A 25,396-nucleotide genomic window follows, 5' to 3' on the forward strand; every position below is an offset into this window, starting at 1 on the left:
AAGAAAGCCTGAGTCCCGAGTTTGGCAGGGACAAGCAGGTTTTATTCCAAGAGCTGGAGAGTGGTAGTCCCCACTCCTCCCCCAGAATGACGCTGGGGCAGAGGGATGAGAGCCTGGCTCGGCAGACCCTGGGAGGTGGGCAGCAGCTCAGAGCAGGAAGGGGATGATGGGCATGCGCAGTGGGGGGTAGTCTCGGAACTCCTTCAGGTAGCTACGGTGCTTGCCCTTGGCCCAGATGGTCATCTGAGTGAAGCCCACCAGGGAGAAGAGGGCCACTGTGGGGCAGAGCAGGGGTGTCAGGGAGAAGCTGCACAGCCCAGGTGGGCTGGGACCCACAGAGGGAGGGACAGCGGGCTCACCTGGGAGACACTGTGTCATGATGGCAAAGCCAATCCAAGACCCCACCTGTGGGGAAGAACGGTCGGGGGTGAGGGTGGGCAGTGCCTGCTGTTCTCCAGAGGCCTGCCACCCCCAAGGACCAACTCGCCCCCCAACCCTTTCAGAGCGAGGGGGTAGGAACCAAACTCCAATGCCAGAGAGGCCTTGAGTGAACAGGGGTGCATGATGTGGCTGCCCCCCAGCCCCCTCGAGCTGCAAGCCTGGCCTTACCCACCTCCCAACTCCCAGTAAGGCCAGCCCTTCCATCTCCAAATACTCCCACTGCTGAGCCAGGCACCCCTAGTAGGGGCTGGCATGTGGGACCCCAGCCCCTGGAGGGAGAGGAGGGAGCAGAGCAGACCCTCACCTCGTAGGTATAGTTGGGGCAGGACACCAGCAGGAAGAGCCAGGTGAAGGGGTTCTTGGTGGGGTATGGGATCTTCCTGGTCTTGGACCCTGGCAGGCAGGCCAGGAGGGACAAGTGAGACCCCCTCGCCCAGTCTGCCCAGCCTGCCCACCACCACTCCTTGCCTGGGGCAGGCCACTCACCAGCTGGCCGCAGGTCCCGCAGGGCCATGTGGATGGAGAAGTTGCCAAGCTGGCAGATCTGTCAGAGCAGCAGGGTCAGCCCAGAGTCCCCGCCCCCCCCCCCCAGCTCCCCGCCCTATTCCCCTCCTCCCAGCCTGTTTACCACGAAGATGGCGAGCGCCAGTTTAACCTGCTGAGCTCCGTAGGCTGAAGAGGAAGCAGAGAGGGGAGGCCTATGAGGGGAGAGCCTGGTGGGGTGGGAGGCTCACAGGGTGGGGCGGGGCAGGTCCAAGGCCACTTACTGGGGGGCGTATACAGAGGGTGGTTGATGTAATAGGCCATCCACGCGGCAAAGCCCCAGTAGTAGGTGCAGTTCTGAAAGCAAGCAGGGCTCGGATGAGGCCTGGCCCCGCAGAGGGTGGGACTGGGGATGCACAGGGAACTGGACGATCCCGGTGGGTGGGGCTGGGAGAACCCAGGCGCTCACCTTGAAGATGTTGCGCAAGGGCATGGTGCCGTGGGAGAAGCGGTGCACGAAGAGCGTCTCCAGCAGACGCTTGACGTAGTGGAATGAGTGGCAGATGCAGGCGAGGCTGGGAGGGGGAGCCAGCTCAGCTGGGGCGGGCCCAGCAGGCCTTCCCCCCTCCCCGCACCGCCCCCTTCCACCTGGCCCCACTCACTGCACCACCGTGTGCCGGCTGGACGTGAAGTCGTATTTGTGGCCATAAATGAAGGGCACCCGGAAGTAGAAGAGCAGGTAGATGAAGAGGGGCCCTGCGTACTCAGTCAGGAAGACCTAGGGGTACAGGGAGCAGGTGAGTCACCCCAATGTGGCTGATGGGAAAGGAGGCCATGGATAGGGCTGGGACTCACCGTCACCCAGCTGATCTGGGCCCCCAGGTCCCGGAAGTAGAATGTGGCCGTGGTGCCCACGGGCAGCTTCTGCAGAACATCCTCATCCTTCAGGGACTTGCCCTCTGCAGAGACAGGCCGGGGCTCAGGGCTGCCCAGACCTTTGCCCACCGCCACCCAGGAGCCTAAGGGTGGCCAAGCAGACAGCTGTACTCACTGGGGTCCAGGCGAAGGGACTGGCGGGCAGGGTACCACTGTGGATCTGTGGGGAGAACAGGGTGTCACAGCACACAGCACAACAGAGCCCCCCGGGATGAGGCGAGGCCTCTGAGGCCCGTGCCTCCAGGACAGAGCCAGGAACAGCCCAGGCAGAGGCAGGATGTTGTCCTTCCGAAAGCCCAGCAAGGGCGTTCCTACCAATGGCCACGCAGGGACACCTGCCCCAGGCAAGCCAAGAGAAGCCTGGGCCACACTGGGGGCACCTCTGCAGGACCTGGGGAGAGAGAAGTGCAGGACCAGGTCCCACCCAGAGGCCCCTGCCCAGAGGGGTCACGGACAGCAGCGCAAATGGGCCCTGGACTTACGGGTCTTGGTGAAGAGGTTCTTGATCTCGGCAATGGTGGCATGGGGCTCCACCTGGGGGAAGCACAAGCCGCAAAGAAGTCAGGGCAGGGTGGGGCATGATTAGGACCCCTCCTGGTAAGGGGGGATGGACTGGGGGACTGGGCAGCTGCTACGGGAGGGGGAAGGCTGGAGTTCAGGCTCCCCGCGTACATGGCCGAAAGGAGCAGCAAGGGCCCTGCCAGAGTGGGGAGCGCCATAGGCCTGAGGGCCCGGTTTTACCAAAGGCAGCCAGGACACCCCTGGCCTGCTGGGAGACGGTTTGAGCACAGGAAGCTGGGCCTGCTTCTCTGCCTCTCCTCCTCACCCCACCCGCAGCTCCCCTCACAGTGACGGCCCTCTTGGGGCCAGAACTCCCTGGGACAGGAGCCCCTTCCCCCATGCCGGGCCTTGGCAGGGGGCAGGTCTCAGACTCCCACCTTCTTCCCAGGCCCCAAAGCCCTGCAGGGTCCACGGAGGCTGCTTCGCCTCCTCCCACCAGGGGGCCAGCTCCTGGCCACACCCAAGGGCCATCGGTGCCCACTCCACCCCAAGCTGGCAGCGACAGGCCTGGGGAAAGTATCCCTCGTACGCTGAGGGGTAGGTGGGGAGTCAGGACACAGGATGGAGGGACACAAAGGGTCCAGCTGGACAGCTCCCATCTCCTCTGAACCAGAAGCCCCAGGAAGGAACAGGGACCCGGGCCCCATGCCCTTGGCCCAGTACAGCTGGCGCCAGGGTCCTACCTTGTCCAGGAAGCAGAGCTTCTCCCGCGTCTTCGCATCCAGAATCTCCACCTCGAAGAAGAGAACAGCCTTTTTAGGTTTTTTGGTCGCTTTGGCGGGTGCGATCCCGGGAAGGCCATTGAGGCCGAGGCTGGGGCCGGGGCCGAGGCCCTGGCTGGCCTCTCGGGCCACCATGCTCATGTTCAGGTCCATGCTGCCCTGTTCTGCCCGCTGCAGCCAGCGGCCCCAGCTGCCGGCCGTCAGCCCCCGCCGCGGACCTCCCCACGCGAAGCAGCTCTGGGCCGGGCCGGCGTGATCAAATTCTGCCGCGGTGCTGGAAAGGAGCCCGCGCCTGCCCTGGCACGGCTGCCTTCTGTGCAGATGTAACCCGAGTGCCCCGCAGCCATGGCCCAGCTAAATATAAAACTGCCCCAGACTGAGCCCCCCAGGAGCCGTGCCACACACCTCCTGGGGGCAACCCCCGGGGGCTGGGTCCTCCTGAAAGGGAGACTTTCGAGTGGACACAGCCCCCAAACAGCCCAGGGGGCAAGAAGATCCCCTGAGGCAGGCATGGAGGCACCCCGGCCCAGTGTAGGGTGGGGTCAGCCACAGGTGGAGGGTGAGCGGCCCGCGGGCAGCCCAAGCCCCGGCGCCCAGCTCTGGCCCGCAGAGTTCACTGGGCTTGGGAGAAATCCCAGCTATTTTGAGAATCCGAGAGATAGATCATCCATTTCCCCTTCTGAGCTATAAGAGACGCTGCGGATTATTTTCCTTGTGCATTTATGTTCCCAGGGAGGTGACAGATTCCGGAGTTATTGGTGCAGAGAGCCTCTCTCTAAGTGTGGAAAGGGTCAGGAAACCAAGAAGTTTCCAGCTAGCATCCCCAGCCTGGACTGATGAGCCCTCAGCCCCTGCCTCCCTGACCTCCCTCTCCACTCATTTCTCACTAGGTCCACCCAGGCCTTGTTCAAGGCCACCTTTGGGGCAGTCTTCCCACGGCATCAGCCCAACATAGCACCCTTGCCTAGGCCCTGACCCCCGCAAAGCCCAGAGCACACAGCCTGGCCACCCCCACCCCACTGCTCTGCTTGAGCCCCCGGACAGTGGCCAGACAGTAGCAGAGCAGTGGGGCAGATGGGGGAGAGAGCCCTCAGGGGGATCTGGCCCACCCATCCCAAGCAGGTCTGAGAAGGCACCAGGAGGAGCAGGGACACAGGAACTGCTGGAGCTGGAGGGAGGCCCAGCAGTGGCCAGCTGATCCCAAAAGGCCCAAGTGCTCCCCTGGGGCGCTTGGCACAGATGCTCTTAGACATGGGGCCATGGCAGGCAGGGCTTGGTCTGACCTCAAGTCAGCCACTGCCAGCAGGTGCTGAGAATCCTTCCCACCCCTGGTAGAGCCTCGGTCAGAGGCAGCATGGGGAAAGGAGAAGGACCAGAAACCCAGGGCAGGGCCCCAGCCAGGGCTCTCTGAGGGTACAGCCACCTACCCACAGCCCAGGCGGAGGGGCCCACCGCAGCCAGCACCCCCAGAAGGAAAGGGCTCCCCTCACACATCCCCCAGTGACAGGAGCGCAGTGGGCAGCAGACGGGACTGAGTCTGGCCCTGCCATTCAGTCCCTGGGTGACCAGCCCCTCACTTCTCTCTGAGCCTCAGCTGGGGGGCAGGTAGGTAGGCGTGTAGCTCCAGGGGCTATAAGGGTCATGAGACAATGCGAGTGAAGCATCAGCACGGTGCCTGACACTGCCCCAAAACCTGGAGCCATGAGGCTGGGCATGAGGAGACCCGGCGGGAAGGGCACCGGCCTGGGTGCAGACCCCGGCCCCCCTGGTGGCAGGCAGCATGTGAGCCTGTTGGCCCATGTACGCTATGCCCGCCCCACACCATGGACAGGAGAGGGCCCAACACCCAGCCCTGGCCTGTGCCACCTACTGATGCTGCACCGGGCGGAGTGTGTGCACTGCCGACTGCAGGCTCTGCCCAGCTGTGTGGCCTTGGGGGACACATTACGAAGCCCCTCTGAGCCACACAGATGACAAAGCCAAACAGAAGGGCCAGGAAAAGGAAACCAGTCCTACTGCCCCGAGTGCCAGGCCCCACCGAGGGGACCTGTGGGAGAGGGAAGGGGCACATGCAGAAGGTGCCAGAAAGGGCTAGAATAGCAGAGCCGTGGGCAGGCACAGGGCCTGCCCCATGGCTACAGTATATTAATAGTTCCTGGGTCCCGGGGGGGGCAGTGCCCACATGCCTTTGGAGCCCGTGTGGGGCAGGAAGACAGCACCGAGCCTCCTGGGAGAGGAGGCCTCCGAGTTCCTGCTGAACCACTCAATAGCTTAAAATACAACCAGCCCCTCTCCCTCCTGGCCAGCTGCTGGGGGAGGGCTGAAATCCTACCCCTCTCCCCCAACCTGGGCACCAGACCAGGGTCCCGGGGAGAGTCGGGGGCCCCGACTGGCTGCCGGGAGAGGAAGCTGGGTGGCAGGAGGGGTGGCCGGGAGAGGGGGGCACACTCCCAGCAGCCGCAGCCACAGACGCGCCTGAGCCGGTCCCAGGCCGGAGGACAAGAGCCTGCGCCCTCCCAGAGGTAAGCCTGGCCCTTGCGGCGGCACCCAGGGGCCCAACCCACTGGGGTGGGGGTTGCCTCAGCTCAGGGCCACTTTCCTGCCCCCAAATCCCAGGACCCAGCAGCCTTCACCCGGAAAGAGGTCTGAAAGGCCCTGAGGTGTGAGGGGGATGTGGGACCCAGGACCTCTCTGTACTATTTCTGCAATTCCCCGTACGTCTATAATTATTTCAAAATAAAAAGTGAAATAAAAGTTATGCTAAGTGGCAAGAAGAAGAAAAAAAAGTTATGCTAAGGAAAAGAAGGCAGACACAGAGTCATATATTTATGTAAAACGTCCAGAATTGGCAGATGCAAGGAGACAGATAACTGTGTTGCCACGGGCTGGGAAGGGGGGGAGTGAGGAACACTGCCTAACGGGAACCTGGTATCTTCTAGGGATGATGGAAATATTCTGGAACTAAATCGAGGTGGTGGCTGCAGGGGGACAGACGACAGTATGAATGTATTTGATGCTGCTAAACTATTCATTTTTAAATGGTTAATTTTATGTGAATGTCACCTCAATCAATTATTTTTAGGGGGGGCTAACATGCAGGCCCCAATTACCCACCAAAAAACAGGTCCCAGGGCAGGGAGCAGCAAGAGTTCCTCACACCCATCCACCCCTTTACACGGAGGGCCTAAACATAGGGGACCTGGTCCTGTGCTTCCCAGGCTCCAGTCCCAGAGCTTACCCATGCACCGCACCCCTCCCCACAGCACTGCCACCCCACCCCCTGCTCTGTGCTGAGCATGCCTCCCGCACCCCTGTGCTTCTCCCTCCCTCTCTCTCTCTTTCTCTTTCTCTCTCTCTCTCTCTCTCTCTCTCTCACACACACACGCGCGCGCACACACACACACACACACACAGGCCTGCTAAGCCTGCCTGATGCCAGCCTGGGATGGGGACCCACGGCAGGCCTAGACCAGGTCAGGGGGTGCAGGCAGCTGCCGAGTACAGCCCTCAGGCAGGGTTCCTAGGCACACAAGGGTAGGCAGCAGGCCCAGACCTCATCCCTGGGAGAAGACAGGCAGGGGAAAGGAGGAGAGGTCAGCCCTCCTAAGGGAGCTGGAGGCAGGGGAAGGGCTGGGAGGAGTGTTCTATTCGATGGATGGGTGAGGAGGGTCACCTGAGCCTGAGCCTGAGGTCCCAGCACTGACCACAAGCAGGGGGTGTGGCACCGCAGCCTCGGGCACAATGGACACAGAGGACAAGGACAGGGCAGACGCGCTGGCCTGGGACCCGAGAGTGGCTCTGCGATGACAGCTCCACTAGCCTGGGACAAATTCTCACCCGGGCGCCTGAGATTCCAGGGTCCAGCCAACAGCAACTCGTGGCATGCCACGAGGTCAGGGCATGGGGGGTGGGGGGAGGGGGCAGGACAAAGGGTGGGGCCGCAGCCCACGCTGAAGAGGGGTGGGGACCAGGCTGCAACCTTCCCCAGCCTGGAGGGGAGCACCCAGAGCCACTGCTGAGCAGCAGCGCCCATGGCCTTCCCTGTATTCATGGAAATAAAAGATGTTGCAGATCAACATAGCACTGGTAGAAACGAGGGTGACGTTTTCTGAGCACCGTTCTGAGCCAGTGCGGGTGCCCAGAGCAAGGCTCCGGGGATGAACCCCATCTAGCAGATGAGAAACACAGAGCAGTGGGAAAGCAGAGCAGTTATGCAACTACAGGAGAGGCTCAGGGCCTTTGCACATGCTGTTCCCACTGCCTGTACCGCTCACCCCAGACCCTGCAGGGCTCCTTCCCCCACGTCCTTAGGCCTTCAGACAAATTCTCAAGTGAGGCCCTTCCTGACTCAAAATAGCAACTCCCACATACCAGCTCCTGAGGGCAAGGACTGTTCTGTTCTCAATCATTTCCCAGCACCCAGAACAGCCCAGCAAGGAGCTGGACTCAGTAAACACCTACATGAGGCAACTGGGCTTGCCCAAGGTCACACACACCAGGACCTAGGTTACGAGCTCGTGTACCCGTCCGAGGCCGGGTCTAGCGCCAGGACCTAAAACTCCCTCCCCACAACCCTCTGAGCCAAGGCCCTTCCCTGCTCCTCCTTCACCACAAGCCAGGGGGCCGTGCCCACCTTGCCAAACCCCAGAGCGGCAGGGTGGAAGCTGCTGCCTGGAGCTCTCCCTATCCTGAGCCGGGACCTAGCTCCAGAGAAGCCTCTGTGAGGCCCACAGACATGCCCACCTGGCTCCAGTGACCCTGGCGGACCCAGTATTCTGACAGCTGGACCCTCCTCCCAGGCTCTGGGCCACTGCTCACCAAGGGAAAGGGTCAATGACCAAGCCACCTCCAGCTCCTGGGGAAGCCTGCTGTCTTTCCTCACCCGCAATCCCAACACAGAAGGGGCTCCATGGTGACAGGCTCTACAAGGCCTGGGCCCTCAGAGGCACTACCACAGGCCCAGTGGCCTCCTCACAAGGAAAGCTCAAGGGCCTTCTTGGCCACGTGCACATTCCCCAGGCTCTGAGGTCAAAAAGACTCACCTATTTCCTGGCTGTGTGGCCTTGGACAAGTTACTCAACCTCTCTGAGCCTCCATTTTCTCATCTATAAAATGGGCTGCCCCCACCTGCCATCTCACAGGACTACTGTAAGATTTACAGAGATAATAACAACCAAAAAAAAAGTACATGAACATGCCCAACCTAAAAGTGATCCTGTAAAGAATAAATACTACTCGACCAATACCTGCAAAATAGTACGGCAGATACGCAGGGTGCCAGGCCCTTTCTCCCCAGATCCTGACCACGGCCATGAAGGGGCCCAACCAGAGGACTCCAAGGTCAGAGGGGTGGGGTGATGATGCTGCATCCAGCTGATGACAGTGCGCCCGAACCCTAACAACGGCAAGACACGTGTGGGCGAGAGGGGCAGGGCTGCAGCGCTGTCCCCACTACAGTTCCCAGCCGGGCTGTGCCGGCGGCCCTGCTCTCCACCGCCCCCTTGTGGCCGTGTACTCCACTCCCACCTGCAGGAAGACAGCCTTGTCAACTGCCAAGCAGGCAACTCCAGGGCAGGATGGGACCAGGACGGGACCTAGAGAGTGAGCACTAATCGGGCTCTGCCACCTACCAGCCAAGAGGCCTCAGGAGCCACTGCCCCACATCCATTCATTCCTTCCTCCATCCATTCCTGCCTCCCTTCCTCCCACATCTCTGGCACTGCAGTGAACAAAACCAAGCCCCTGCCTTCACAGGATGGCACCCCAGCCTGCGTGTGCTGTGGGGGAGGGGGGACAGACAACAGCGACATGTTTTGTCACCAACGGTTGTGGAGAAAAACGGAATGGAGGCGGGAAGCCGGGGCCGGGGCGGGGGGGAGACCATTTTCCACAGAGTGGTCAGGGAAGGCTTCCCTGAAAAAAGGGAAGCTGAGCAAAGGCCAGTGCGACGTGAGGGAACAGAGCATGCACACCAGGCAGAGGGAACGCCAAGTACAAAGGCCCTGTGGCTGGACTGTGCTTAAGCACGGCTAAGAAGCAGGAAGGCCCAAGTGGCCTGAAGAGGGTGACAAGGGAGAGTAGGACACAAAGTCATGAAGACATGGGGCAGGTCATGCAGGGCCTTGTGGGCCACAGGGAGGGCTCTGGGTTTTACCCTGAGTGAGGTGGGGGCCTGGGAGGGTTTGTGAGTAGGGGAGGGAGGGGACCGGGTGCTCGCAGGCACCCCTGGGGAATTGGGAGACCAGGGCAGAGGCAATAGTGGGGACGGGAGCAGGGAGGTGTCCATGGAGGAGTGAAAAGTGGGCGGGGGGGGTCTGAAGTTTCTGACCTGAGCCCCAGAAGGGAGGGGCAGCGGGAGGACTGGCACCGCCTAAGCCCAGGTTGTAAGTGCTGCTCCTACAGGAGCACCCAGGGCCCAGGTAACAGTGCCTGCAAGGCCTCCAGGCCAGGAGCTCAAGCCCCTCTCAAGCCTCAGTGTCCCCATCTTTACCAACACAGCCAGGCCCCTCCCATCTGTGAACAAGACTCAGTGGCCTCAGGGCAGAGTGCACACCCCAGGGCCCCTTGGGACAAGGGGCAGGCACAGGCCTGAGGGTCAGCTTGGCTTCCAGATCGCCCTCATCAGCTCCCACTTACACACCTGGAACTTTTGTGCACCCTAAGATGGGCCCTGCCCAATGAGTATGCATTGAGAACAGCAGGCCTGGAGCTGCGGCAGCCTCCTAGACCCCTCTCCTCATCCTCCCCTTCCAACTGCACAGCAGCCGAGGGAGCAGGGCTGTTAGCTCCATCCTCAGATGAGGAAGCCGAGTTCCAAAGGGTGAGGGCACACCCAGGTCACGCCGCAGTAAACACCTGAGCCCAGTGCACACTCCTGTGTATTCAAGAAAGGCCAGCCCCCACCACACACAGGCCTCTGGGGCCGCGCTCCCAGCCAGCGCACCCTCTGCAGAGGCCCCTGCAGAGATGGTGCGAGGCAGCATACCACAGAGGTCTGCCTGCCAGGAAAGGGCCCTACAACTGGGTCACGTTGTGTGGGGCGGCCGGGGCTGTGAGGGAGCGTGCGCCCTGGTGGGTAACATCTTCTCCTGGGCCTGGGGCACAAGAGGCCCGCTGTGGGTGCGAGCCCTGCTCAGTGCAACCTAGAACTCTAGACAAAGACACTAAGGCCCTGACAGGTCCTTTAGCTGACTGGCCCAGGCACTCGTGGCCCCCACAGGCCCCCACTCAGGGTCCAAGGGCTGCGGCACCCAGAGGGTGGAGGCCTGGCCTTGAGCAGCAAAGCACCCAACCGGCTCATCCACTTCACAGATGCAGAGGCTTGGGCCCATTTGCCTGGACTCGGCGACTCAGCACTTGCCGCTCCTCTTCCCTGCCACTTTCCAGAAATATCAAAGTCACACTGCTCATGCCAGGGTGGCTGAGAAGACCTTGGGCTCAGCTGCCAAGAAGCCAGCACCGGCCGCACCTGCTCCGCCAGAAATACCTCCTTCCCCAGTGGCCTCGGCTCATGACCCCATTTCCTGAGATGCCCGGGGCAGTTGCCCCAGCCTCCCCGATGTGCCACAGTGGGGACAGAACATCACCAAGGCTGGGAAAGGCCGGGAGACACTGACCACCCACTCCCAGGCCCTCAACCAGCCAGGTTCCACCTCCCACCCCCACTGGCCAGACAAGAGGAGTCAGTGTGTGAATGCCAACGTCCCTAGGCTCTGGGATGGGGGCCAAGAGAACCTGGCAGAGCCCCACGCAGCCCAGCAGCATCCTGGAGAACATTCTCTGGGTGCTTGTGTGAGCCCAGGTTGGTCATTGCAAACACACAAAGGCGCACCTGAAGGGGACACTGAAAAACATGGCAGGGACTCTGGATCTCAGGACTGTTGGCCAGCTGCTCACTCGCACCCACAGCCCACGCACCTCCCTGAGCGGGCACAGGCCACATCTCCCAGCCTCGGGGAGCACTGTCCCTCTGAGAGCAGAGCTGCTGGGGTCTGTGCCATTTGCAAGTGCTTCTGCGAGTAATATCTATCAGGTGCCCACCTTGCGCCAAGGACTGTGCTAAGACCTTCACCTGCATAACCCACCTAGCCTCACCTGGGTCTGTAAGCTAAGGACTGTGACCCCAGATAGGCAGCTCAGAAACGAGGGAGCCCTCACCCAAGGCACATAGCCAGGGCCAGTGCTAACCTGCCTGCTTGGGCCCAAAGCCCCCCCACCCCCTCACCACCATGATGCAATACCACCGCCACTCGGAAGAGCAGGGTTAAATGTTAACAGGGGAAAAAGGAGGGAGGGGCCCCTGGATCTGATTATCTGGAAGGCACGCCCCTCCCTGCTGACACTCCAACTCCAGCACACTAGTCTTGGAAGGTCCAGACTCTGCAGAATACATCACCTCCACAAGGAGTGCCCTGCAGGGGAGCCCAAGGGCTGAGCCTGCTCCTCCCCAGGCCTCAGCCTCCCGTGGCCCCAGCACACTCAGGGTACCAAGGGTGAAAGGCCTGTCACCTCCTGACACCACACAGAGGGGCCCACGCAGACTCAGCAGCTATCTTAACGCTTCCTGCACGTTTTCCTGTCGTGGGCTGAGGCCACCACAGGTGGAAGAGCAGTGCCCCGGCAGGAGCAGGTCCCAACACTGAGCAAGACTAGTGCTGCTGAGGCCGGGGTCAGACCAGCCTTCCCTGCCTGAGCCTTAGCTTCTCCATCTGGTCAGTGGAACGTAAGAAAGAAGACATAACAGAGATGATTCTCGTGGCACATGTGGCAGAAGTTCTGCCCGGTGGTCCAGAACCCTGCCTGCTCACGCGACTCAGCTGAGGAGCCCTGGCCTGGGCAACCTAGGAGGGGGCCCACGGTCTCTGACGGGGGAGCCGGTGCCCACGGCTTCAAAAGCTCCCAGGTGACAGACGGGGACAGCCTCAAGCAAGGCTGCCTTCCTAAAATGGGCCCTGCCCTCTGGAAGAAGCCCAACATCATTCCCCTGAGGGACTCAGCCGGCCCAGGCCCTCCCAATGGGACCTCAGCCATTTCCTGTAGTGGCTCCCCACCCCTTCCTTGCCCTGCCCCCTGGGGGCTGTGAACACCGAGCACCCAGTCACCACCAGCTCACACTGACCCTGTTAGACTGGCACTGTTAACGCATTTCACAGACAGGGAGGATGAGGCTCAGGAGCACAAGTCGCCAGCCCAACAACACCTGGCTACAAGCTCCAGGGGCAGAACCCCATCTGTTTTTGCTCCTTAGAACTGACTGTCCCTGGCCCCAGACACTCAGGGGATGGCCCAGGTCTGCACCCCCCGCACCGCCGGGCCAGGTCGAGGTTGGTAACCATGTCTGGTCTCTGCATCTCAGGCCAAGAAGCTGGAAGAGGCAGGAAACACTGAGCAGCAGGAGGAGTTCATCCAGGCTGACCCCCCACCTGCGTCCAGCACTTCCGGCCCAGTGTGGCAGGCAGGTTAGTCCAACCCAGAAGCTCTTCCAGAATAGCCCGCTCTGGGATCCCCATGGCTAGCCTTATACACACAGCCAACAGCTAATGCCTGCCGCACGCTCACCATGTGCCAGACACATTCTCAACACAAATTATCTCTTTTACTATTAATCCCCTTTTGGGGAAACTGAGGCTCATTCATTCACTGCATAAATATTGACTGAACACCCACTACATGCCAGGCACTGTTAAAGGCTCTGGGGATTCAGTTGTGGAAAGAGACTGAAATCCTTGCCTATATGCAGGTGACATTTTAGCGGGGGGTGGGAGGACAATCAAATAAAGTTACACATAACAGAAGATGCCATGTGCCACAGGGAAAGCAGAGCGGGAAAAGGGTACAGGCAGTGGAAGGGGACGGGGGAGTGTGTGGTTTTATAGCAAGTGGTCAAGAAAGGCCTCCTGAGGAAATGTTGAGACAAGCCCTGAATGCAGTGGAGGAAAGAGCTACTGAGAAATCTGAGGAGAGCATCCAGGCAGAGAAAGGGCCTGTGCAAAGGCCCTGAGGTACGGCATTCTTGGTATGTTCAAGCAACAGTGCAGAGGCCTGTGTGGCTGGAGGGAGTGAGCAAGAAGGGCCCTGGGGGGAGGTGACAGGTTGTGCACGGTCTCAGAGGCCATGTTAAGACTTTGGCTTCTATTCCAAGTGAGGTGGGAACCCTGGAGGGCTCTGGGCAGAACAGGGATTCAACCTGACTTAAAGAATCCTTCTGGACTACAGGGGAATAGAGTAGAAGCAGGGAGCCCGATAAGAATTCTGTCAAAATAAAAGATGCCTTACACCAAGGGGTCGGCAAACTATGGCCCACAGGCCAATTCTCTGATCCACCACTGGTTTTTGTACAAGCTAAGGGGTCTTCACATTTTTAAATGGTTGGAAAAATCAGAAGAAGCCTATTTCATGACGTGGAAATTACATGAAACTCAAATTTTAATATCCACAAAGTTGTATCGAACATGGCCACACTCGTTGCTTAATGTATCGTCTACGGCTGCTTTTCTCACAATGGTTGAGTTGAGAAGATGTCACAGGGCTGTATGGCCTGCAAAGTCCAAAATATTTACCATCTGACCCTTCACAGATAAAGCTTGCCGACCCCGGGCCTGGGCCTGATGATGGCAGGGGGTGGGCTGATGAGAAGTGGCTGCATTCCAGAAGTCCTCTGATGGCTGAGCTATAGGATTTGCGGACTTTGGGATGCCAGGGATGAGAGAACAAGCAGAGTCAAACAGCCTAGGAGTGGAGTGGTCGGAAGGCTGGAAGTGCCATTAACTGGAGTGGGGAAATGCAGGTTTGAGGGGAAATCTGGGACTCAGGTTTGGATATTAAGTCGGAAATGCCCATTAACAGCCCCACAGAGCACTCCATCTCTGAGAAAGCACGTAAGGCAGAGGTTGGGGGCAGGGGCGGTGTCTCTGCAAGCTCCACAAGCCTTTTCTGCTAGCTGAGAAGTTCCCATTCGTTCTCTCCAGAAACGCTTACTGAGCCCCTCGATGTGCTGGGCCCGTGCTAGGTGCTGGGCTTGATGAATGGAAAGATCTATGTGTGACAGCAGTGTGCTGGGCAGCGTTCCAGGTGCTGGGACAGAATGGTGGGCACAGCTGAGAGGCCATGCTCCCCGACTGGACCTGCTCAGGGGAACAGGGGCAAATCATCTATCACCTAACCCGAGGTCAGGATATACCAGGTGCTGTGAAGAAAAGAAAGCAGGGCAGGGGGCCCAGAGCGCCACAGGAGGTGGTCAGGGAAAGCCTCTCCAAGGAAGTGTAATTTGAGCCACAGCCAGAATGAAGCCAAAGGGAGGACCAGCAAGAGGCTCCCTGTGGGAAGTGCAAAGGCCCTACGGCAGCACAGAGTTTGGCAGGGCTATGGAACACGCAGAGGCTGGAGCAGAATGGACTTGAGGGTGAGCAGCTGAGAAGGCTGGAGAGACAAGCACTTCAGGAAGCTGCTGGAGGGCCGCAACCTGCTCTGGTTTTGAGAAAGATCCCTCCCGCTGCCAAGGCAAGTGTGGAAGCAGACACAGCAGTGAGTCTCAGAAACAACCCAGGCCAGAGATCTCAGTGGAGCCTGGACTAGGGCACAGAGGTGCCAAGTGGGGAAAAAGACACTCTAATTCCTGGATCCTGAGACACCACTGATTTAAACCACCTCGCCAATGGTGGCGGGGGGGGGGGGGGGGGGGAGTAATGGACTACCTATGTAAATGAGATGTACATATATAAGATGCACTCCAACTTAAGGAACATGAGAACACCAAGGGGGAAAACTGTGTATCCTGGGATGGAGGGGGGAGAGCAGTAACAAGTTAAGAGGATTTCAGGAAAGAAGTGCAGGGTTTCTGGAATGTTTAACAGGCCTACCTGCGTCTTTAAAGGGAATGATGAATTAAGAGGAAAAGCTTGGCTCTCGCAGTTAAGAGAGGGGTCCAGGAAGATGCTCTTGGCTGTCTTCCCACCTGCAGCATTACCTGTGAGCAGCACCCTGAGCCCCACAGGCCTCTGTTGGCTCCACTCACCACTCTGGTGGAGAGTGAAATGAAGCAAGGGAGAATGTACCCAGGAGTTCTGTATGCACGTCCTTCCCCGTGCCTTCTCTCTCCAGGGTGCATGTTCCGGGGCCCAGCCAGGGAGACTGGCAATGACTGCACCTCCGTGCGCCATCCACTGACACCCCAGGCGAGCCAGAACGTGGCAGAGAGTGCAGCCCCTAGGCCCACTCCTCAGACTGTGCCTGGAAGGGCCTGGCAGGAAACATTCTTTGGGTCTCTTGATCCATGGCTTAGCACTACCCATAGGATCCCCACCTTATCCTTACATGAAAACTCAGAGTTCAGGTAACTCTGGGCCAAAAGTGGGGGGAAAAGGGGGCCAAACTCCAAAGTGCCAAAAGATGAGCAGTGACCAGCTTCATGACCCAAGGACAGGAGCCCACGCTGACACAGTGAAGCTAGCCGCACATGCTCAGAGCCAGATCTGCCAGTCCCGAGGAGCAGCCGTGCACCCAAGCATGCAAGGGTCCTTCCTCATCATCGGACTGCAGTGCCTGTGGGGATGGGGGTGGGGGGGGAGTGCATCAGCGATGTGGCTAACTGCCTGAGCCTGCCCTGTGCCTTGCTCTGTAGGCCAGGGGCTCTAAAAGACATGCACATCATCACTTGTTCCAAGGTATGCACTGAAGCCCCCGCCAGGGGCCCGGGCTTACAGACAGCACGGGTCTCACATACACAAACTGTCAGTAAGTGCTAAGTGCTATGTGCAGAGAACTAAAACAGGAGAGGCGCCAGGGTGGTGAGTGTGGCCTGGATGGGTCAAGGGGAACCTCTCAGAGGAGGTGACATTCAAGCTGAGCCCTGAATGACGGGATTCCCAGATGGGAAGGGCAAAGCCACCTCTCCTGAAACACTGGTATTTAGGACAGGGGTGGCGTGGCTCAATGCAGCCCTGTCCTGGAGGAGATGGTGGGTGGATCCCCACCCCCAGCCAGGAGATTTTGTTAGACTTTAGTCTCTGCAGTGAATAATATTCAACGACATACTGTCTCAGACTACACATATCTCCCCAAGAATTCTGATACCACCCTCACTCCCCACCAAGAGATATGTTCCCCCAAACCCACCCCACCCCCACCGGAGTCAGACTCCTAAGGAGTCCTGGGAAATAGCTGCTCCCCACAAGAAGAGCAGAGGCTCCAGCTCTGTGAGCCCCTCAAGCTCTGACGGGCTTCCTGACGCTCCATGACACTCCAGTGCCAGTGCTAAACCGCCCTCCCCCAAACTCAGCCTATACGCCCTCACCCCGAGGACAGGCACCGTTCCCATGGGCCCCGCCACAAAACAGGCATGGCCCCAGCCAGTGCTCCCTGGTCCCTTTAAAAAGATAAGACAGAATTCGGAAAGACCCAGACAATGACACAGGCCCTGCAGTCTACAGGACCCAATGAATGGCCTGGGGACGCTGCTTACATAAGAGCCTGGTTCGAGCAGGGACAGGACCGTGCCAGCCTGCCAGTCACCGTGACCTACTGAGAGGCCCTTTATCCCTCAGAGGGCTGGGAAAGGCTCGTGGCCCATCTCTAACCACAGGACTAGAAGGCGCAGGGGAGGGGGGAGCCCCAAACACCATCCACCACCCACTAGTCAGTAATAAGGAACAACTACTCTGTGCATTTATGTAACAAACACCTAACACAAGGGCCCCTCAAGGACTTAAAAATAAACCACCCTCTGAAAACTTTAACTCAGGCAAAATCAACAGAAAAGGGAGTTCATAAAGCCCACAGTTCTCAGGATAAAGTCCACAGGTCTCTGCCCAATTGGCCTCAGCACTCAACATGGGACACCCACAAAGTCTGGCCTCCAGGCCTCGGCACCTGCTGCCCCATATCCCTTCCCTAAAAACCTTCTCCTTCAGGCCTCAGCTTAGATGAAAACATCTTAAGGGCAGAGGCTGTGGTTAGTTCAGCCCAGTATTCCTGGTGCAGGACAGGTACAGAGAAATACATTGGAACAAATGAACTAATGAGTAAATGACAGACGGAAACAGACAAGTGGAACCCCAAACAGGAGAACGCTCGCACCAGGACAGGCTGCCAGTATCCTATGAGGCCGGGGCAGGCCACTGGCAGGTGCAGTGCTGGCAGCCTGCCGCGGGACCAAGTGTGAGGAGGAGCAGGATGATGCAGAACAGGCTGACCATGGCTGGGCTGGACCTGGGGCTCGTGGCCAGCAGGCCACCAAGAAACCAGCTTCCCTCGATCAGGATCACTAAGGACTGGCTCAGCCCAACACATGAGATGCAGTCCTCAGCCAGGTCCCAGCAGCGGCCCCACACTCACCCTTCTGCTCTCCGGGAGCCTGACCACAGGGAGAAGATGCACTCATTCATCCAATCATTCGTTCAACAAGGAGGCACTGGCCAGATGCTGGGGAAGCTGCAGGAATGAGACACAAGGAGTCCCTGCCCTCACAGAGCTCACAGTCTGACTGTTAAGTCCCCAAATGAAAGCGTAACCACAGCCAGAGATGGGCCAGAAGGAGAGGAACGGGGTGCTGGGGGGAGGGGGCAGGGGTCATACTCCAGGTAGGATGGTCCAGGAAGGCCTCTCTGCATGACTTTGAAGCTGAGCTCTCAATAGTAAGAAGGGATCAGGCAAAAACAGAGGAAGAGCATTTCTGGCTGAGGAACTGGCATGTGCTCAGGGCAGGAATGTGGCTGCGGGTGTTTGAGATGAAAACCAGAAGTGTCGTGATGAATGAGGACAGCAGGGGACAGAGGATGACAAGTCTCTAAGGGATGGTTTTGAGCCACAAGGGCTAAGATCTTCCCACTTACATGGGAGAACACCCTCTGGCTGCTGCGGGGTGGGGAACATGGCCGGGAGGGGCAAGAGAAGCTGCCCGCCTCGAGTGAGTAGGGTACGACTGACATCAGATGACCAGGCCCACCTGAAGCACCCACTTCTTGGGATGGCTCTTCGTCACAATAAGGCAAAAAGTGGGTTCTGACTGCGCTTGCATTTCGCCAGGGATCTTCCCATAGAGAAAGAGTAGATCATCCCAAAATGTGACTTCCCATGTGTGTGACAGTGTACCAAGACTGATCACGGGCTTCTTCCTCCATCTTCTGGGCATATTATTTAGCATGAACCCAACCCCAGCAGCATGTTCAATGAATCAAGCCTCATGGCCTTGTTCACAGGCAAGTTTGAAGTCATTCAAAAGAGGTCACATGCAGAAAGCATCTCAGATAACTTGACTGACCGAACATCTGTCCAATGATTTGTCCTTAACCACCTAATGCTCTGTATCTTGACTGCGGGCCACCAAGTGTGCTGGGCACTTTACAGCCCCCAGTGGCCCTCCGAGACAGGTGTCCTTATTCTGGCTTCTTAGGTGAGAACACTGAAGCTCAAGCAGGTAAAGTGCCTGTCCAAGGGCAGACACGGTGGCCACCAAAGATCATGTCCTTCACGACCACATACTTCATTCTTCCCTGAGTGCACAAGCACCTGGGCCCACCCAGTGTGAAGCCCACTTTGGTCTAGCAAAACCCTGGCTCTGCCACTCACTGTGGGACCAACGACGCATCACTTCACTTTTTTGTGGCCCAGTTTCCCCATCTGTCAAACATAGATAATAGTCCCTACCCATAGACTTATTATGAGGATAAAGTGAGTTAACAGATAAAAAGCACTAAGAATAAGTTTTACATTAGTAGTGGCTTGATGATGATGATGATGCTCTGGCTGTCCCTGGGTATTAAAACATCCTCAGCTGCCACTGGCAACGCCTGCAAGGTGTTAAGACGGAGGCTGAACTCAACCAACCAGCCCAAGGTCTCTGGCCAAACCTGCCAGTGAAAGTGCAGGGATTCCTAGCATGGTCCCCACTCAGGGCTGTCAACTCTCCGCTTACCTCCCCTCAGGAACCAGCTATTCAAGAGGCTCTGCGTGGCTCAGGGGAGTCCCACCCCCGAGCTCACCCACGCCCACCTCTTCCACCACTCAGATCCTCCCACTCACCTCCCCACCTCAGCCCCACCTCCCTGCCTAAGCCCCGCCCTTCCCACCCCTCCCAACCCCAGGCTCTTGGCCTGAGGCACACCAACACAAGAAAGTCTTTTAAACCCCACCGGCTTTCCTGGCTTGCCAGTCCCAATCAGGCTCTCACCTCCAGAATTCCGGGGGGCAAGTCCATCCAATTTTAGGGCCAAGGGAGACCCTCTGCCAGCAGTCCACACTGACCCACAGAGCCCCTCCCATCCTCCCTCCAGGGATGTTCTGTTCTTAGAACAATGGAACAGCCCAGCCCTGCCACCAGCAGCCTCTGGAAGCATCAGCAGGGACAGAAACAAAACAGGCAAACCCAGGTTGAAGCCCAGCTACACTGCTTCCTGACTCTGTGACCTTCTGCAACTTAACTTGTTTCTCTTAGCCTCAGTTTCTTTATGTGTAAAGTAGAAGTAACACTTGTGCCCACCTGATTCCTCTTCTATGGATGAGGAATCAGACAGACCTGGGTCTGGATCCCGTCTCTACCACGACGTGATCTTGGGCAAGTTCCCCTACTTTTCTGAGCCTCGGGTCCCTTATACACAAATGGGGGGACAAAGAGTACCCACCTCTCAGGTTTTTGGATGGACACAATAAATGTGAACCTGTTCCTGCAATTAATCCAGCAGGATTATCCAGCCCAAGAGGGGATCACAACCAGCATCCCAGCCTATCTGCAAATGCAAAATCAATCCCAAAGGCATTTTTGGAAGGCCTGTTCTTTCGTTGCAGCACGCAGAGGGGTGTGAGAGTGAAGAGACCAAGTAGTGCCAGTGTCAGAACACAACACCTTTCTGCAAACAGGCACCAAATTTAAAGTACAAAAGTTCAGAGACCCACATATTGAAACAGAGGCTCGGGCGCCAGTGTGGCTCAGATGGTTGAGCGTCTGCCTTCGGCTCAGGTCATGATCCCAGGGTCCTGGGATCGAGTCCCACATCGGGCTCCCTGCTCAGCGGGGAGTCTACTTCTCCCTCTGACCCTCTGCCCTCTCATGCTCTCTCGCTCTCATTCTCTCTCTCAAATAAATAAATAAAATCTTAAAAAAAAAAATTGGGGGCGCCTGGGTGGCTTATTCGTTAAGCGACTGCCTTCGGCTCAGGTCATGATCCCAGGGTCCTAGGATCGAGTCCCACATCGGGCTCCCTGCTCCTTGGGAGCCTGCTTCTCCCTCTGCCTCTCTCTCTCTCTGTCTCTCATGAATAAATAAATAAAAATCTTTAAAAAAAAAAAAAAGAAAGAAACAGAGGCTCAATAGTCAGAAAAACCCTAATTATGCCTCACCTATTCCAAAAGGACAAAGGAATTCACAAGAAAAAAAGTACAAAAAATTGCAGACACCCAAGATCCCACCTCCCAGATTTAACAGATATTTACATTAGATTCCTTTTTTTTTTTCAATAAAACAGACATAGCTGAGGCCCTCCCCACCCCCTCTCTCTCCACTCCCTCTTTCCCCAAGCAATGGTTCCCCTGTGCAATTCCCACACATTTCTGACCTCTAACTGCAATTTATCCTTTTCTTATATACATATCCATGAGCAGTACACATAAATCTCCTTTGGTACTTTTTTAAATGTATAGAATCTTTTGCAACCCGCTTTTTTCCACTCAACAGGATGTCTGGAGATTTATTAAAGGACTGGGTAATCAAACTAGGTTTTCTTTCATATACTGGAATTGTGCACAACAGTAAAAATAAATGAACCAGGGCTATATGTAGCACCTCCGCTTTTATGCATATCCTTTCATGATATATTTCCAGCAATTTCATAATGTTCTTTAATACTGGCCTTTGCTTTCCCAACTAAACAGGTTCACTTGCCCCCAAAGAGCAGCCACAGAAAGGCTCAAGCTGTCCTGGTCACACAATTATTTACTAAGTGGCAGAGCTAGGATTCCACCCCAAGCCTGTCCAAAGCCCACACACCTATGACACAATGACAGGTCGGTCTCCTTTCTCCTTAATTTTTGCCTTCCTGCCCAGTTTTCTGGCTCTAAACAATTGCCCCTAGACCAGAACTCTACTTCCAGAGCTTCCACATACTTATTCCTGTGGAGGAAGCTGAAGCAAAACTGGCCTCAGACAAGTACTATGTTGGTCTAGGATATCTGCAAAATAAGCACCAATAGAACTACCCTTTTTGTGGGGGTGGAAGATCCTAAATGAGGGCAGCAGGGACCCCGAGAGGATGAGGCTTCCTCATCTCCAGGTACTCAGCTAAAGGAAGTGGGCAGTGATCTGGGCTCAAAGAGACTGAGAGGCACTGATCTTCCCGGGGAATTAACAGGCTCATTTACAAGATGCAGCAGCTGTTTTTCCAGTTACCACTGGAATCATTACTTTTGACTCTCATCTGCAATGGCAAAAACAGCAACAAAAAATATATATCCTGTAGCCTGGGATAAGCAGGATAAGCAGTTCCCTTATCAACCCTGCTCTGAGCCCAAGACAATCCCAAGGTCTGCTCTGGCCTTCCAAGGAGACAACTTCAGCCAGGGCCCAAGGGTGACTTGTTCTATCTGCTTCATCTCAGGCCTGAAGGGATACTTTTTCCTGCTGGATCAAAGAGGGGAAATTGGCAGTGACAGTAAACGGTTATTGAAACAGCAACAAATCCCCCCTCCAGCTGGAACCCTACCTGCCATAACATCAGACATCAGCGCTCATTAACTCACTGCATGACACTCGGCGCGATTCACACTTTTCTGAGCATCACTTCTACGCTTTGTAAACTGCACTTCATAATCTCGAGGTCTCTCTCAGAGCCACAAAGGTCTTTTGAGGAAGGCCATCCCCTCAGTGGACAGGGGGTCACTTGGGGTGGAAAGATGGACTTAGGGCGCCTGGGTGGCTCAGTTGGTTAAGCGACTGCCTTCGGCTCAGGTCATGATCCTGGAGTCCCTGGATCGAGTCCCGCATCGGGCTCCCTGCTCGGCGGGGAGTCTGCTTCTCCCTCTGACCCTCCTCCCTCTCATGCTCTCTGTCTCTCATTCTCTCTGTCTCAAATAAATAAATAAAATCTTAAAAAAAAGAAAGATGGACTTAGTCCTGAATAGAAATATATATATATTTTTTTTTTTTAAGATTTTATTTATTTATTTAATAGAGACAGCGAGAGAGGGAACACAAGCAGGGGGAGTGGGAGAGGGAGAAGCAGGCTTCCCGCAGAGCAGGGAGCCCGATGCGGGGCTCGATCCCAGGACCCTGGGATCATGACCTGAGCCGAAGGCAGATGCTTAACGACTGAGCCACCCAGGAACCCAGAAATATATTCTTTGATGTAGATCATTGAAACCTTTACTCAAACTTTGTTAAATGTGAGTGAAAGCATCCCTGCTATTTTTATAGATCTGCAACAAACACTTGAAGTAAAACTAATCTGCTTGCTGTGAAACTGGGCCGCAAGACAAGGGCTCCTCTCACACAGAAACTGTAGCTATCACCTCAGACAGTACTTGGCAAATGTTAGCAAAGAATAATAGACGACACAGCAAAATACCTAATTTTTTTCCTTCAAGGTCACTTTGGGGTTTTTGTTTGTTTAATACATTTTCTTTTTTTTTTTAAGATTCTATACATTTATTCATTTATTTTTGAGAGAGGTAAGGGAGCACGCGTGCATGCTCATGGGTGGAGGGGAGCAAAGGGAGAGGGACAAGCAGACTCCACGCTGAGCACGGAGCCAGATGCAGGGGGCCTATCCCAAGACCCCAAGATCATGACCCGAGCCAAAACCAAGAGTCAGACACCCAACCGAATGAATCACCCAGGTGCCCCTCCCAGGTCACTTTGAACAGTGGGTTTGAAGCTCCCCTTTCCTTCTGGGAGGGAAAAGACTTCAGTAAGATAGAACATGTTCTCCAGTCCAAACCATGGGCCTCACGCTGTACCCAGCTTCTGGAAGAAAAGTGCTCATGTCAAGGGTCCTCAGAGGCCTACTTTACCTGACTGCTAAGTAAGATAGCTAAAACTACATTTTGCAAGATGCCACAAGGATCTTCCATCCTGCATCTTTTGTACTGTGGCTTTTTCCCCAGGATTGTAACAGGGTTTGAGAGGGAAAACTAGATTAGAACTTTATTCTATAGGGGCGCCTGGGTGGCTCAGTTGTTTAAGCGACTGCCTTTGGCTCAGGTCATGATCCCGGGGTCCTGGGATCGAGCCCCACATTGGGCTCCCTGCTCTGCGGGAAGCCTGCTTCTCCCTCTCCCACTCCCCCTGCTTGTGTTCCCTCTCTCGCTGTCTCTATTAAATAAATAAATAAAATCTTTAAAAAAAAAAAAAAGAACTTTATTCTATAATCATAGAGTTGAATGGGGCATCAGAGATTGGATCCTATCTCCTCACCCCTGGTACTATGTCAAAAATGAGTGAGGACTTCTGGGGTAAAGCTTTCAAAGATTCTGGGTAAATTACCAAAAATAATAATTATAAGAGAGACAAACACAGGTAGTGGTATTCAACTTGTAAACAAAAACAAGGAATCTCTTTCACTTATATGTGAGGTACCTAATGTGGTCAACTTCATAGCGATAGAAAGCAGTTTGGTGTGAACGCCTGGGTGGCTCAGTCGGTTAAGGTTCCAACTCCTGATCTCAGCTCAGGTCTTGATCTCAGGGTCATGAGTTCAAGCCCTGCATTGGGCTCCACGCTGAGTGTGGAACCTACTCAAAAAAAGAGAGAGAAAGAAAAAGAAAGCAGTATGGCGTTGCAAGAGGCTGAGCAGAATGGGGAACAGGGAGTTACTGTTTAATTGGTACAAAGTTTCAGTTTTGCAAAATCAAAAGGAAAGAGTTCTGGAGGTGGATGGTGGTGATGGTTGCACAATGTGAATGTACTTAATGCCACTGAACTGGACACTTACACTTACAATGGTTAGATGGTAAATTTTATGTTATGTGTATTTTGCCAGTTTCTTAAACTGAGGAGAGAAAAAAAGATCTCTCTGCTAGTTTTCATTTGGGGACCAGCATGGCCTAGGAGCTGGCAACTAAGACTCTGGAGTCCTGAGTTCCTCTCTCTGCTCTGCATTCATCATCTGGAGGCCTTTGGGCAAGTCATCTGACATCTCTGAGACTCTCTCTTCATCTATAAAAATGGGAATAATAGCCTCCGATCTCAGAGGCCTATGAGGACAACAAAATAAAGTAACAGAATCTCACAGCACAAGAATAATCACATGCTAAATTATTATTATGCGTTTAAATAATAAATTAGTTTATTACTTAATGTTACTTAAAAGTCAGTAATGATCAAATAATTAAATTATTAATATTATATTATCAGCTTTTCGCTAGGCGCATCAGAAGACTTCGTTTTAACGGGAAAAGGAGCCCAAGTTAGGAGTCAGAAGACCTGGGCTTCGAATGGCTGTGCCCGTGAGATTTCTCTCTGGTGACACGGAGGAATTGACTGAGATGATCTCTTAGATTATCAAAGAGCAAGATCAGCTTTGCTGCTCGGCGGGAGCCAGCCCTGGAACTGCACCTCCCTCACCGCCTAAGCTTCTCGGGGAACCCGGTCGAGGAAAGGGGTCCAAAGGTCATGCGCAAGAAGGCTGACTGCAAATCCCCTTCCTAAACCTGAGGAGTCGGCATGGTGAAAGCTTGTACAAGACACCCACGAATCGGGAGCAAGCGTCCCGTATCTTTGTTCTTCCCCTGCCAAGTCTGTCCCAGCACGCTGGGGGAGCTACAAGGAACCTGCCAGCTTCCCAGACCCTGCAGAGACCCCAAGAAAAGGCAACCCCAAAACAGCCTGGGTTGCAGAATTATAAATACTCTTTGCACATGCTCATTGCAATTTACGAGTGGCCGCGGGGCACAACGCGCGCCCACTGCGCCTGCGCGTCCCGGTCGCCCTTTGGGGCGCAGGAGCAGAAAGGTGGGTCCCGTGGTCCCGCGAAGAAAAACGAACGAGTCTGCGGCGGCAGCTCAGTGCGGGTTTTCTCGTTCCTTACCTCATAATGCTTCATGGTTCCCTCAAACGGCCCCTACTGCGCTCCTGCCGCTGTCTACGGGCGCGCGACCAGGAACAGAACTCCTCACGCGCTGGCGATGGCCGCGCGAGACTAACCTCGCTTCCGCTTCGGCCCCGCCCCTCCCTGCCGCGCGCGCCCCTACAGCCAATCAGCGCGCGGGGCGCTCACCTCCGACCCCGCCCCGCGAGGCTGGTCTTGAGCAAGGACTAGCCGCTCTCGCCA

General features: G+C 56.0%; 1 protein-coding gene and 1 long non-coding RNA gene across 3 annotated transcripts; one reads left to right on the top strand and one right to left on the bottom strand.

Moving 5' to 3' along the window:
- Positions 1–20: 20 nt before the first annotated feature.
- TECR (trans-2,3-enoyl-CoA reductase) lies at positions 21–25,295 on the bottom strand. Of its 2 annotated transcripts, XM_045862846.3 has the most exons (13): positions 25,154–25,295; positions 3,105–3,155; positions 2,343–2,394; positions 1,976–2,020; positions 1,780–1,883; positions 1,587–1,702; positions 1,394–1,499; positions 1,209–1,281; positions 1,070–1,113; positions 928–985; positions 746–834; positions 360–405; positions 21–275 (listed from the first exon to the last, which is right to left on the bottom strand). In XM_045862846.3, exons 1-13 carry the CDS (start codon positions 25,166–25,168, stop codon positions 148–150), a joined length of 927 nt encoding a protein of 308 aa, XP_045718802.1. In that variant the 5' UTR covers positions 25,169–25,295; the 3' UTR covers positions 21–147. The 2 variants fall into 2 exon arrangements, with proteins under 2 accessions (XP_045718802.1, XP_045718801.1); XM_045862845.3 differs by lacking the exon at positions 25,154–25,295 and having other exon boundaries at positions 3,105–3,390.
- On the top strand, positions 5,434–24,600 carry LOC135361509 (uncharacterized). Its single transcript, XR_010404776.1, has 3 exons — positions 5,434–5,665; positions 12,499–12,601; positions 24,481–24,600. It is a non-coding gene; the product is annotated as an uncharacterized LOC135361509 (long non-coding RNA).
- Positions 25,296–25,396: the final 101 nt, after the last annotated feature.

Source organism: Mirounga angustirostris, unplaced genomic scaffold, assembly GCF_029215605.1.
Source record: "Mirounga angustirostris isolate CCGP_5_RB_7025 unplaced genomic scaffold, mMirAng1.0.hap1 SCAF_1, whole genome shotgun sequence".
Taxonomy (NCBI): domain Eukaryota; kingdom Metazoa; phylum Chordata; class Mammalia; order Carnivora; family Phocidae; genus Mirounga; species Mirounga angustirostris.